The sequence below is a fragment of the Chroicocephalus ridibundus genome, chromosome 4 (assembly GCF_963924245.1).
Source record: "Chroicocephalus ridibundus chromosome 4, bChrRid1.1, whole genome shotgun sequence".
Lineage (NCBI taxonomy): Eukaryota > Metazoa > Chordata > Aves > Charadriiformes > Laridae > Chroicocephalus > Chroicocephalus ridibundus.
Window position 1 is genome coordinate 32,403,007 of NC_086287.1, and position 15,613 is coordinate 32,418,619.

The following is a 15,613-nucleotide window of genomic DNA, read 5'->3' on the forward strand; positions in this document are numbered from 1 at the left end:
TGAAATCTCATCCCATTTCTAAAAGAAAATCAGGGACTAGATATTCAAAAAGATGGCAATTACCCTGATATCAAAAAATTACCGTCTGACTTGAAAATGTCAGAGAACAGACATATATGAAGACAAAACATTTTTACATCACTACAGAGGTGCAGAGTAAAAAGCTGTTTATATTGGCAAAAGGGTAAGCTACACCATCACAGGTCATGCCGTCTGACCCAGGGAAGAAATCCTGGCTGTATTGCACATTTCTAGACACGCCTGGGTCTTCCAACAAATACTACAGTTCCTGAAACTACTGAATACTGGAAAGTATGTTGGACTATTTCAGCTTGCCCCAAGCATAATTGAGCTATGACAATTTACATAGAGTAAGGATATAACTGGGAGATTTTTGCCCATTTTTGTTGCTTTTATTCTCTTCCTTCTCTCGCTCATTTTTTTTCAGCTAACTTTGTGTCTTTCCCTCTACTTTGAAAGGTGTTCTCTGAAACTACTCCGGTTGCAATTCCACAGTGTGCCCTAAAATCCACATCTGCCAAACTAACTTAAAATTCTTGGTTAGAATTATCTGGTCGATAAAGTGTTCAAAACATACATATCTATGGGTGTCTACACGCAAGGTACATTCATTGTAATGTTGAAAGTATTTATTGTGATTTTTGTTTACTGTTCAAATATACTGTTATTTTTGCCAGGAGTAACTTTATTATCATCATTGCCAGGCTACCTCCTAAGATATTGTTTTATCAGATTTCTTTACTATTAGCCCTGCAGCTATCTTAGAACATCAGCATCCATTTGTTTTGTACCGCTGGCTCTCATTGTTCAGAAAAGAGAAAAATTGGGTTCCATGAACCTGCTGAGATTCGGAACAAGGACTATTTCCCTTTAGCTAAGAGACATGAGATTTCGCTTTGCAAGTACAAAATATATTGTACGTTATTTCCATGCATACCAGTTAAAAAAAGAAAAAAAACCACAACCAAACAAGGATGAAGTCTCTAAGAAGTCATTTGATTGGAAAGTAAGACTCCAAAGTCAGCAGTTAAATAAAAATACTTATAATGCACATACAGACTTTCTGAAGTGCAAAATTACCTACAGGTTCTATATAAATATATACTTAGAGAGTATCAGGATAGACACCTATCAGTGCTTACCTGAAGCGCAAGAAATGCAATACCACGTGTATCATATAGCACCATTCCAGAAATTCCAAGTTCATAAGTATTTTAAGATTGTTGTGGTGCAAACAGTATAATTTCCATGTATAGTTTGAGAAATGGTTTTACAGATATTCTTGCTAATATTGTTTGAAACAAATAAACTCTGAATAATGATTTAGTAACAAGTAGCCACAGCATTTAGTTTGTCATTATTAAGAGACCTAGCTATATAATATTATGCCAAGAGAACAATATATTAAAAATATAACTACAGTAGGTCTGAGAAATACGAAATGTCTCCATAAAGACAGAACAGAAGAATGGCGAAAATCACAGATATTTTTGTAGATCTCTGTAGATTTCATTTTTTATTGTATTAAAATCCAAAGTCCTGGTTCTGATTTCTGGTAGTTTTTCCATGAATACTTTCAGCAGTGAATGCAAGGAAACATTTGTCCTGACATATCCAATACTCTAACATGCAATGACAATTGCTTAATTTATCTGAACCCTTGCTTGAAATGTATATGGGCATAAGATGAAGCATAAAGTCTTTAACAACATGATGCAAGCTCAGAGTAAAGAAAGATTTACCAACTTTTATAGTTAAAAAGACAGTGGCAGAAAACGCTTTTAACAAGAGACAGCATAGGGTTAAAGCCAAATTTTTCTTGAACAGATGATATTTCAGATGGCCACACTATTCCAGATGCATCAATTTCCTTGAAAATCCAATCCATATATGTGCATATGCTGTGCTGGCAGGAGGACTGACTGAAATGGCCAAAACCCAAGAGCTAATATTCTTTTGGCCAGAATAATGCAATTATTATTTTCCTAGCTATCAGTCTAAGCATACAGAGCCATCTGTTATGCAAAGCAAACATACACATCTCAATTACAGAAAATGCAGTTGCCTTGACAGAATTTGGATTACACCACTAACCAGGGCTGTAAAATTTGTTTTAAGCTAGTGTATAATGGATGCCTTTCAGGAGTTTCCTAATTAGCATTTACCTGCTTAAACTAATTATCCATCCTTCTTCTTTACTGGCTTATTAAACTTCGTTGGATAGTATGCATAAAACAGATTAATATGAGCATAAGACAATAATAAGCATTAAAGTTCCGATTCTTTTCTGTATTAACAACACGGTGGCGCACCAATTTCAAAATTTGAGATTCTTGATACTAACTCCCAAACAGATTAAGGCAGGGATTAAAGTCTATTACAAAACGAGGGACTTTAATGAGAGACAAGAATACTGATATGAGTTAGAAACAGCTCTGTTTCCATTTCTATCATTTGGTTTGCTAAAGCCAGCACAAAATAACAATTACTGAACTTATTACAGCCAATTGCTTGCATGTTCTTTGAGGAGTTAATGAACCTCTATTCGTATTCTCACCAGCTAATATTTAAAATTAGTCTTTTTCTGCACCAAATGTTAGAATTTCCCATTTCATTGTTGTTGGGGTACAGCAAAACTGACAGTTGCCAGTGCTAATCGTGGCTTCCTCATAGCAGCATGGTCCCCAATTTAAATGGCCGGAAATATTATCTCAGTTTTTCTTTTTCTCCTCAGGGTGACTGCAATAGAAGTAGATTATCCTACTCTGAAAATCATCATGCAAAATCTTTCTGCTGCATTTCTAAGTAACAGCAGAAAGAAGCTATCCTTCCTAAACATTTCTTTATGCTCCAGGATTAGGAATAAGCATCAACAAGTAACTTTCCCCCCAGTTTTGTCCTGCCTTTTAGTCTTTGTAAAACAGTTGTCGGCAATTAAATGAAAAAAAAACCCAACAAAACAAACCAAACCTATTATATTTTATAAATTTGTCTTTTCATATTAGTGAGCATTTGTGAAAGCGGCAAAATGTGTCCTTGTTGGAACCCTCCCCGCAAGACATTTTAATGGTCTCTTTCAGCATTTCTTGACTCCAAATGACTCCCTGTCATCGTGTCAGCTCCCTGGATAATGCAGGGTACTCCATAAACATCCAGTAATAGGACACAAGGGAAGTACTATTAGTATGTCCCTTTCCTATCAGGTATAGAGGTTTAAAGTTCAAAACAACTGAGAAAAGAAACTTCGTTTGTTCTCAATAAATTAATAATGATCCTGCACGGCAAAAAGTTTTCAGGCACAAGTTTGTCTTATCTCAACACTCAATACTGATAGATATGTTTTTCAACTACTTCTCAGGATGAGCCAGATGCAACTTTAAATAACAAATTCAATAATCCACACAAAATACAGAAACTAAATTATTATTTCTTTAAGAGTGATAAGCAGAAGAACACATCATACACAGTTACGTTCTAGAATCGAAAGCATGTACTTACTTGGGACAGGCCTAAATAGATGGAGACAGTTTCTGAAATGTATAAAAATTTTCCTTCTTGATTTAGTGCAAATACAAATCCATCCAGGGACTACAGAGTAAGGGGGGAAAAAAAAAAAGTGAATAGATTAATAAAAATTTCTCAGTTCCAGATAGAAATAAATTCAAACAAAGGCATTGCAGAACAAATTGAAGAAAATGTTCTGATTTCTATGAGAGTGTTTTTAATTTGAATCCTTTACATTCTGTCTATATATTAACAAACAACATATGAGTATATTCCAAAGTTCAACGACTTATTGTCATGCTTACATCTGCCATATACTGTATAAAATTTATCTCATTTGCATGACAGAAGAAATACAGAAAAATAAAATATTCTTCAATTATTTATAGGAAGAAATAAATAAGGAAAACAAATAACCTTCCAATCAAATGGTATGTAACTAGATTCACCCCCGCTCCCCTCCCCCATCTCCCAGAATCAAATCAGTGAATTTCCACTTCCAAAAACTGAAAAAGAGAAAATAAAACCCTACCATCACTCAAACCACTATGGACCTCAATAATTTGTTAATTAATTGAGGATTACACACACGCGCACGCACACGCACATACACACACCCACACCCCCCCATTTTCCTTTTGTGAGACAACAAACAAAGCCAATCAGCAGATTACTGTCAAATATGTTTACAGCTTAGGTCTATAGAAATGTTATGAATTTCGTCCCTTTGGTGTAAAACTCTAGATCAGATTTTATTTTGACAGGTTCAAGTCTTTGGATGTGGTTTCCATTGCAACTGCAAAAATCAAAATACGACTACACAGATTAATGCATACCTTTTGAAACATGAGTGCTGTTAATAAACAAAGGACTATATTCTAAACTGACACACGGAGTAAATCACTGCACATCAAGTCAGAAATATACCTCTAGGAATAAGAGCAAATCTTCAGTAGGAAAAAACTGCCTCTCATACACTATATGTGCCTTTACTTTTATGCTTTTTATGAGGCTGATTATTGGCAAACAAACATTTACTATTGCAAAAGTAAAACCGCAAAATTCCAGAAATTAAAAATGCTAAAATAACTCATAGAATAAGAAACACCCCAAATGTTTGATGAACAAGAAACAATCCTAAAAAATCCCACCCCAAATATCCCCTTGGGATAAAGATATGTATAAAGTAAAAATATAACTGTAGCATTTGACAGATCAACCTGGTTTTGGAAGAAAAAATAAGAGATGCACACAAATTTGATGGAGATATATGATGACAAAGTCATGTAATCATTTCGCTCCTTTTCAAATACAGAACAGTGATTTCTGAGGGTTTTTAATTTTTTTTTTCTTCTGCTTCTTGATTAATTTCTAACACGCTGCTGGTCAGAAGCTGTCTTTGCCAAGTGTTCACCCCTCTCTGATGTAGTAGATGGTGGAATTAGTTCAAAAATCTGTATTTTCTAAAAAGAATAAACCACATATTGGAAAACAAACCCTCACTAAAGACACTGCACTAAAGAAAGACTCTAATTTATATTTATGAATTAATAAAAATGTAAATCTGCATAGATTTCCTTCATGTAAAAACATTTATATTATGCAAGCCATTTATGGCCTCTTATAAATCATCATCATTTCTTTTCAAATGATTAACATCAGTTCCTTGAATTTTAACATCAATAACAGGTGGAAAATTTGGAACAGTGAAGTTCAAACTTAGACCCATACAAGGACAATCAAAACCTTTACGCATTTGATCTCCCCCACCGAGTATTATTTCTTTTGCTACTATCCACTTTCCCTGTCACAGATCAGAAGAGTAAATCTTTAAGGGTCTTGGTTTAAAGTTTCCTGATGGTTTGTCCCATGTTCCTTTGAGGAAACCGGTTTAATCCTCTGTCAGAAATAAAACTGAGAATGCTCACCCTGATTTCCCAGCCACCTACCTATGTTCTTACTAGAATGCCGTTCTCCACAAGGAACAATAAATTGCCATACTGAATCAGACTAACAGCCTGTCTGCAGTGGTTGGGTTTCCTGGGTCTGACAGTGTGTACCCAGATGCTTCAGAACACCGCTTGAAATACCCATAATGGTTATGGAGGCAATGGCAAGCCTACTAGAAGTTTCTTTCTAACCTCAGGTTGTTACTAGTTGGCTTGACCATGATATCTGATATTCCTTATAGGTATTTTCTATAACCAATGTGCTCAAGACTTTTTTTTTTTTTTTAAATCCCGTTATGTTCTTGGCTCCATGATATCTTGAGGAAAGAAGTTTCAAAGGTTATCTGTATCATATAAAACCAACTTTGCTCTTCTCAGCTCTTTACATATCCAGGTTTTTAGTGTGGTCTCCTTGTTCTTTTACTGTAGAATTACATACAGTTGGAGCACATTTATGATCCATTCTGCATTACTTGGCATATCTGGATAGAGCAAAAAATAATTCTCTGAGTCACTGGTGTTTTTTCTGCTTCTTTTCTGTGCATCATCTTATTGAGGAATCGAGGCTTTCATAATGAAACAAAAGGTTGAAGAAAGCTTTCAGTACTGATTAGGCATAAAAGTTTTCCTTAGTGTTGTCTTGGGATTGGCTGAAACCAGTTTTGCTGGAAAAACATAAATAACTAAAACTATCTTTGGTCAACACAACTGTACAAAGCAATCTCAACCTTCATGGCTAAAGTTTGGAAAGTCATCAGCAACTAGGAAGGGTGTTAAAGTGAGAAGTGTTAGACATCTTAAGCACTTGCTACTTTTCCGTGCTAATGACTCTGATTCTCTCCTTTCAGTTAAACAGTTTAAATTCTTCACCCTTTTCTTCTCTTTCTTTCTGGAAGACTACTCCTTACTTTTGCCTCCTAGTTTTACAAGGGAGGTATACTAGGAGGCACCGCTGACGGACTGGCAGGGCCAATGCAGCATACTCACAACTCCTTTGGCTTCTGGCCTGATTAGTCACTTCCCGTGCCATAAAATTAGTTCATTATGCCAACCAAGACACTGAGTACTGATCAGTTCTTCTTTCTCAATTTCCTTTCCCTCCTCCCTGAAGTTACGTGTGGGTATAAATACTGACCAGCATTTTGTTTAATAGAGCAAAACCAGAAAGTTTATTTAATCATATTTTGAAAAAGCCACAGATTAATAGCTAATGGAACCACTTCCACACCCAAAATACAAAGACATTAGAACAAAGCCCCCAAGTACTAAGTTCAAGTCCTAACACTTGCGAAAAATGACAACAAAAATAGGGGGAGAAATAGCTACCTCTCAGTGCAAGGCAGTTCCTCCCACCAGTACGAAAGGGCTGAGATGCACCACTTTTGTGACAATGTTGTTGTTCCTTATACAGGTCAAACAGTAGTTCTGAAGGACTGTCTCATTCGTTATTCATAGGTATTATTTATGAATATTTATTATTTAAGTAATGCGTGTTGAAATTTTTCAATTTTTCATAAAGCGTATGTCCTTTGTGCATGCCAAGAGAGCAGCAGACTTCAGAGAAGGTGGCAGGCAACATAGCAGAGGTTACGTTATATACTGAAGAAGAGTATTTGATACCATTGTATACTACCTATTTACAAACAATTTTGTTTTAATGAGAAATCTCTGGAAGTATTATTCATATTACGTGTGTATAACTAAGGACACGATAAATGCGAAAAGGGTACCGGATTTAGTCAGCTTTCAAATCTCTCTTTCAAAATGAGTGTCACAGTGCAATTTCCAGCCAGAATTTCTGAGCAGTTTCCTTGTAGTTCAACAGCAGGTAGGATTCTTGTTTCAGAGGTTCTACAGTTATCATCAACTATAATACAGAAATAGGGCCTGCAAAGGTAACTGTTTTTGCATGAAATGTCCTATTTTCATTGAAGCAGAGGCCATGAATATAAAGGTTGAGTGTCTTCTGTTAGGAAAATATTCTTGAGTTCATTTCTTTTTAATTTTTATAAATGAAGTTGACTGTCATAAATTCAGTCCTATCCCACCTAGTGTGGCAGCTGAAAAAGGGTCAGGGTGACCCCAAAAGAGAATTTTGAGCACAATCCAATTTAAGGAAGACTGGCAACTTCTTGCTTAAACCTACACTTGCTGGTTTTATGCAAAATGTGATTAAGGCTGAAGTTCCCCAGTACTTTTGATTTCAGAAAACCATTATGTATTATGCTGTTTCAATCACCACAGGCTACTTTTTAATTTTATTTTTTTTTAACTGCCCCACTGTTTTCAACAGGCGCCAATTAAGATTCTGGGGTCAAAGGGTTAATTACATCTTCTTAGCCACTATGTAGAATTTTCTGATTATTAACCAAGGTTGGATTAAGATGAAAAAGAACCGACACAAATGTTAATGCTTGCCCCTCCTCGAGAAGATTTATCATAATACCATGCTGAAATCTATATGCTTTCTTCAAAGCTGTTAGAGGATGAAATCTTAGAGGAAACACAAAAATAACGCTTTATAGACATCCAAGTATCCGATTTATTGAGCCAGTTTTCTTATTCCTGAAAACTGTTCTAAACTAGCCAGACAGGACTGATATAAGATTTCCTTTGTCACATACCAGCAAGTCAATGTGGTAGACATGAAGGAAGTGAGACTCAGATGTAAAAGTCACTAGCTACAGCACCTCTGCATAACAATGCCAATAATTATAATTTATATCCTCTGACATCAGAATAATATGAAAATGTAAAGCACAGGTTTTTAACCAAAATACTAAGTGCCTCTTACAGTATTTGTAGAATAGTGAGGTTATTTCCTCTCAGGATATGAAACCCACTGTACCACTTTGACCGAATATGCACTAATGTATAATGCATCGTACTAAATGGATTTATATTTGTCAGAGGAATTTTGTCCTAGCCATTTTTGCATATTCCCACTACAGGCAAATTTAATTCACTGGAGTCTTACTACATTGTCCTTCTGAAGAATATCCTCATATTTCATATTATCCATGAAGTCCCTAATTCTTTCTAGTGTATTCCAATGATGCAAAAAAACTCTGTTATCCTGACCTAAACTCCAGTTAGAGTGAAGAATTACCAGTAGGCTAGGTTATTTTAATGACAGATTATTTTAAACTAAGCCTTCACCATCTGTTCCACCCCCTAATTATGAATGCAAAAGGAACATATTTCACAATTACATCAGTAAAAAGTAAGATATACATGATTTAAATGCATGCATGTGTTCTTTGTCCAATGCAGCATGCATCTGTGATGTTTTTCTCATCATTCAGGCTCTGATCAGGAGATAGGGGCTGGGGAAGGGAATACTCCCCCATGATAAAACAGATTAATTGATATACTAAACTTTTTCCTGGCAAACAGATCATCTTAATTAGAATTTTTCACTGTTGTGACATAATGATATTATAACTGGAGCTGAGCATTAATTTGAGGACAAAGCCTCTCACCAATTAGACACACAACATTCAGTAACAGCAAAAATGTTTTACTCTTTTTTTTTTTAAAAGAGAGGCAGTATTGGATGCAATTGACGTTTACGAAAGCAAATAGTCCCTCTCTTATAATAAACATATCATTGCATAATTTATTTATTGTGTTACAGCATGGCTTATAAAACATGGTTTGCTAAAGACCGCAACAAAAAAGTAAGTTCCATTTCAACATGGCAACCATTCTTGGATGGGAGTTTAAAATTAAATAAAAGGCATAAACGATGGCTAATGGAAATATGATTCAAAGCCTCAGTGCCCATCTACTGTGCTCTCACTATTAAGCTATCAGAGCAGTATCCTCCAGCAACACCAACACAAACACACAAAAGCATAACTACTTAGGTGGAAAATCTGACCTTGGGCTTTTACAATGAAGTACTATGAGACAACCGGAGTATTATTCCTGGAAATAGGATTTTATATGGGACGTATTTGATACACATGAATAAATATCAGCAACTAAGGTTTGATCATCTACTGACTTACAAAAACGTCTAAAAACTTTATTCCTCCTCCTCAGTCTTTTTAATCCCTTGCAGAAAATAAAACAAAACGAAAGCCCAAATAAAATAAAAAGACATGGAACTTATGTGTTCCTTGGGCTACAAGCTTTTTACCACTGAATAAAAATCCCAACATCAAACACATAGAAAACTCGGTTTTCAACTCTCATACCACTGCCATTTTTTCAATCACAGCCCACCGAAATGGTGATATGGCTACATGACCATAGACTCCTTGTGAATTAATGACACATATTTGGCAACAAAGTAACATGCATTTGGCACCAAAACAACTACAGTAAAAAAGATGAGGTAAGAGGACAAGCTCAAAGGATGTGGTTAGAACGGACTTTGATGCCAGCTTCCTAATTTGTCATCTTCATGCTCTTTGCTCGTGTGGTCAGGATGCAATTTATGACAACAAGGAAGTGCCAAAAAATAAATGTGTCAATAATAAGGAGGTCTGCTTTACAGCTCAAAGCCAAGAAACGAAGGAGGAAGAGTAAACTTAACTGCTTCCCTTGATGCATCTTTCGCCAGACTTACAGAATAAGAATGTTTATGTAACCAAAGCAGCAAAACGTTGCAGGGGCAGACTGAGTACTTGATTAGAAATACAGACTTTGTTACAGATCCAAACAATTGCAGAAGTGGGGAGTGTAGAGAAGAAAGGTTTAGAGGCAAGAATAATGTTCAAAGGTGGCAGTCAGATTCTTAAGGTGTACTCCCAGGTTTATTCACTGGTAATAGATTGACACATATCAGAGATAAGCCTGAGAATCCCAGAACGATTACAAATCTCTAAATCACAGGAGTTCAAGAAAAAAATCAGAGATTAAGAGTTTGACAATGTTTTGTACACAAATGCAATGAATGACTTTTAGGGATCTCTGCCTTGTCGATAGCAATTTAATTTTTTTCTAGAAGGCCATTCTATAACGCTGCAAAATCCCAAACCATCCTGACTTCATAGAGGAAACTGCACCATGAAAGCTATTAGACTTGCTGAAAAGTTGGCATCACAGTAGGGGAAAAAAAAATATCCTTGGGTTATATTGCAGTGCTATTAGAAGAGAGAAATAGTGAGGCTTGCTAATGTGAAAAAAAATAAAAAACAATCCAGGAGAGACAGCTTGCACTTATTCTCCACCCAGTTAATCACAGGATAATTTTTTTTTTTTTTTTGGCAAACCCTTTCATATAACATGCAGACAACTGTATCAGCGCCAAAATACAGATAAGAACAACAAAACTGAGTTACATGATAGAAGCCAGATGATCTTTAATTACCACCGTGAAATTTTTTTGGTCAAGTACTTGCACTGTTTTGCTATATCCTCTATATCTCTGCTCATTATTATGCTTCTGTTTGATTAACTGATCTAAATTGCTGAGCCGAACTGCTGAAATTCTTCATGCAGGTTTTCATGTAGAAGACATACTGATGTGCATTGAGGGAATTAAACTATTTGTTAGAAGTGGTTTGATGCTTTACCCAGCACAGCATTAGCACTGCTGAAGTCAGCTGGCTGCACAGGTTATTTTAACTTACATGTTAGGCTTCCATGGCATTAAGATTTTAACTGTCTGATGACCTGCTACAACTTGAAGCATTTGGATTGTTTTTCAGTGACAGTGAGGAGGCAACCTCTCCTGAGTAAAATATTTTAGAAGGTGGGTAGTACCCACTAGCGAGAGATAGGAAGTATGAGTTTACTTTCTTTGGGTTTTTTTGGAACAAGTGGAAAATTGCAAGTGATACAGTAATCTTTTACATGACACACCTATGGTTTTATTGCAAGAAGACATTCAGTAAATTGTACATTCCCCATGTCCGTATCAGAAGTTTCCAGTCTGTGGTCTTCCATCTGACTGATTTCAGCCTGAACTATTCAAACTGAAAACTGAACTATTCAAACTGAAAACTTAACTATTCAACAGTCTGGATAATCTGAACTATTCATTCTCAACAACTTCAACCTGAACTATTTGAAGGGGGCTGAGAAAAGTAAGCTTACTGTCTACAGGCTTAAATTCACGACAGTATATAAAACACCAATGGATAATTTTTGGGATCCACTGGTACACACACACAAGAAGGTTAAAAACTGCTGTTCTAATTGAAAAATGCTATTTTTCATTGTCTGTTCTTCTGCATAAATGATTCATTACTAAAATGAAACACTGATTTACATTAGTACATGCTATACTAACCATTGTTGAAAACTGCTGAAGTTAAAATCTTACTAGGCAGAATATTTATACTCTGTCTTTGCTATTATCTTTTCTGAGAGGAGGGCTATATATATTAGTGTAAAGAAAAAGGGAGAAAAAGGACTCCTGAGGGAGGGATTCAACACTGTCGCACTTAATTAAAATTCAATTTTGTGGGAGTTGTGTATTAAAGCACTGACCTTTCATCTTTATGATGCCAATTCCTGATGAGCTCCTACCCTTCAATTATATAGGATTCCTAGGGTTGGTTCCAGACTGTTTGGACAGCAGATTGTGATGCCAGTAACTGCATGCCATCTAACAAAATCAACTATATCTATTTAGGATGAGACTTATCGTACAGAGATTACATTATATATCCCTCACCCTGAGAATGTGATCGCTTTGGGTCAGGATTAAGTGTATACCTGGCTGTGGACTGGCTTTGCTTTGGATAGATAGGATTTGAATACCAAGTGGTTTCTGCCCTTCGGTGGTGCAAATATTCCAATCACATATGCATTTGTGCACCGAGAGGTGCTGCTCTGAGTAAAAGACTTGACATTGAATGCACCTGCATAACGTTTACGACCGTTAAGTGGCAAAACTGAAAGAGTAAGCTGACCCAGTAGCAGGAGCTATGATAAATAGTGAGAGTTGGCAGAATGAGGGCTGAGTCCCCAGACCTACACCTCAGACCACACAGCAAGAGATTGTAGGAACCTGATCTGACCAGAATGCTGCACCGGTAGAAGCACCTATACAAGCACAACTGATTGCGGGAGCAATAAGTATTGCTGTGAATGCTATTGTTACCAAAGGTGCAAGTTTAAAGCCCTTTTATGTTATGTGTGAATATTTTTTTTACATACATTACATACATACATTACATTTACATACATACATACATTACAGTTTATGTAAGCTCCATTCAAATTGATCTTATATTCATTGTATATCTGCATGTTTGGTTAGCTTTTCTTTTGAACTACACTATCTGAGACTATGTGAAAGTAAACAGATAAAGGTATTGATGGACTTGATGATCTGAAAAGTCCCTTCCAACCTAGACAATTCTATGATTCTATCTAAATGTCTGTTGTCCAAAAAAACTAGATGAAAAAATTATACGAAAGAATTCATGATACAGAGTTAATTGCACTCTTAAAATAACCCCTGCATTCAGTAGGTACTCAGATGCTTTGGTGATTGATCCTGACAATTGCCTTGCTAGAATTAGACCTCTAGCCCAGAACCGAGTACATGTGTTCTCACTTGCATCACACAATTTCATACATATGAAGCAGAGAGGCTGTGCTCAGGGAAGAAGAGGATGAGGGGCTTATGTTCAGCATATTTAATCTATTAGATGGCAATACAGACAACCAAAATAGATCTGAATGAGAAATTGAGTTGAGTTCTTTGCCTAGCATATCATTCTGATTTATACTCTTCTTGAAGGAAGAGCATGTTGAGAATACTTTATAGACAATGGAATATAGAGCTAATAAGAACACAAAATATTAAGAGCAAATCCAAAGTCCATTCAATCCAGTGCCGTTTCTAACTGTAACCTTCAGCAGATACATGGTAAAAAATTAAAATCTGTGTTCTTATCATCAGCCTCTTATCCCGTGTTAAAATGCAAAGAAGAGAGAACCTGGTCCTAATCAGCTGAGAATTCCTCCAGCTGTCATTAATCCTTGTACTAATGCAGGAGATCCATTTGCTGTACCAATTTTTTCTCCACCTATGGGAGTGTGGAGCAGTTCCACAGATGTCCACTCTGAAGTCTTCTAGGATCCATATACAGCTGGATTAAATTAAAGCAGCTGTTCACTTTTCCAGTAAAGACTGGTACATAAAAGCCTCCAGAACTGTTACTGCCACTTGACTTCTTAGTCTTGTGACCCTTGAAACAAGAAGAATCTGGACCGGCATGAATCAGAACCTGCTAGTTACTAGAAGTTAGGTTATAGAAGCATGAAAAAAAAAACCCAAAAACCAAACAACAAAAACCCAAACTGGCAAAACTATAACCCTTTGAGGTCTGGATTGTGAAGTGAAGTGGTTCTTCCAACTCTGAAATTAGTTTCCTCTGCTCTGCATGTGTTTGTCTGTCCTACTAACAACATTCCAATACATGGCTTGGTTTTTGCTAGATTTGACAGTGGGCAGAGGTCTCAGAGAAATTCCTACAGGTGTGGTAGAACACAGACCGATAATGGAGAGACGCTCCGAGAGCCTTTGCAGCAGTAAAAGCCGGACTATGAGTTCCTATAGTATTAGACATCACAAAGTAGCGACCTTACAAATGCCCTGAGCACTGAAAAAGCCTCAGACAGGCTGCACTGCCTTAGACACAAAAGTCAACAGAAGACAAGATGGAAATCTACAGATAACTATGCTGTGCTATTCTAATACCCATAGAAGAACTGATTTCCATTCACTCCTCTGGACAGTTAAGAGCTGGGAACGCAGGAGTACTGCGAATATGTGGGACTAACAGAAAAACAAACAATTAACTCCCTGAAACAAGTTAGAGACTTCATTAATAATAGAAATATTTCAAAATCTTCCCCTGAAGTAATTATTCACTACATCTGCATTCTACACAGTAAAGCTGATACCTCTATGATGGGTTGCAGTACTTCCTTCAAGGGTTTTGAGGTTACACCGCTTCACTCCAGAAACACATTTCCCACAAAAGTGGGGAATGCGCATTTATGTGAAAATCAGTTATCCTGACAGAATTGGAGGTCTGGTCCTGAATGATTTCAGGAAATCAACTCAGTTTGCCACTACAAAACACCATTGCTATGCTGACCTTCCACTTCTGTTTCACAGCTGGAATATGAGACCAGGTGAGAAGACGGCATGTAGCTCTGCCATCAACAGGACTCTAATCTCACCCTAGGCTGTGAGAAAATACTGTGTTTCTCCCTCCCTCCCGTGCTTCCTTCCTTCTTTTTTTTTCCTGAGGTCACCTCTAATGCCTGCATAGGTAAAGATAAGTACAGTTTTCCTGTTTACCAGCTCATTGCATAAATTCAAGCATATCAACAGCACAGAGCAGCTCTTTCAGTGAAAAAGGTTTATATTCTTTTTTAAATACAAGCTAATATATTATAGTGGCACCTCTGACTGCTGTGATAATTAAGGGTCTGTTTGTACTTCTATAATAAAATCCTATTTTCTAGGGTGAGGAGGGGTGAGTGGGTTATGATCTGTCCACATAGCACCAGCTGAGCCAGAAACACAAGGTTTCAACCAAGAATATGGCGGGTTTTTTCCCTTTTAAAAGCAGTTTCACAATAACCACGTGAAAATATTCCTCTGTATTTTTACCACGGGGTTTTAGTGTGCATCCAGACTACCATGATATGTCCTTAAGGGGTCCCCTGGAGCAAATGCAGCATACAGTATCAATAACCTGCTCATCAAAGGGTGCTCAAGATTTCCTTGACACTGCAGAGTACAGTAGCTGTTGGTTGTGTCAATAATCTATATGCCACATTACCTAAAGAGCCCCAAATAGGTCTTGACACCACGAACCCTAATGCTATTTATTGCACATGCCAACAATCTATATGTTGTGTCCTGTGTCCCAAGTAGGAACTGACATGATTGCTCCACACTGTTACTATCCGTTTCATTCCAATTTGTAACAGATCTGAAGGTTAAAGTCTCTCCCTAAGATGACTGTGGTAAAACTGCCTTCATCAATGGAACTGATGGAAGAAAACTCCTCCTCTTGCCAAATGTTAGCACCATTTTCCCGTTATTCAGAACCATCCAGAGAAAACCAAGGAAACACTTCTAATTTCTTCTAAATATGATGCTTTAAACACACAGTGGGAGTGTAGCATTCTAGCTTTCCCCACTTCCATTACGA

At 36.7% G+C, this 15,613-nt stretch overlaps 1 protein-coding gene across 7 annotated transcripts in view; it reads right to left on the reverse strand.

Moving 5' to 3' along the window:
- Positions 1-15,613, reverse strand: part of NPAS3 (neuronal PAS domain protein 3) — a 625,871-nt gene that overhangs the window by 187,506 nt on the left and 422,752 nt on the right. For all 7 annotated transcript variants that reach the window (XM_063333307.1, XM_063333310.1, XM_063333309.1 and 4 more), the window contains one exon: positions 3,520-3,609. In XM_063333307.1, the coding sequence (XP_063189377.1) occupies positions 3,520-3,609 (90 nt within the window). The remainder of the gene's footprint in view (positions 1-3,519; positions 3,610-15,613) is intronic.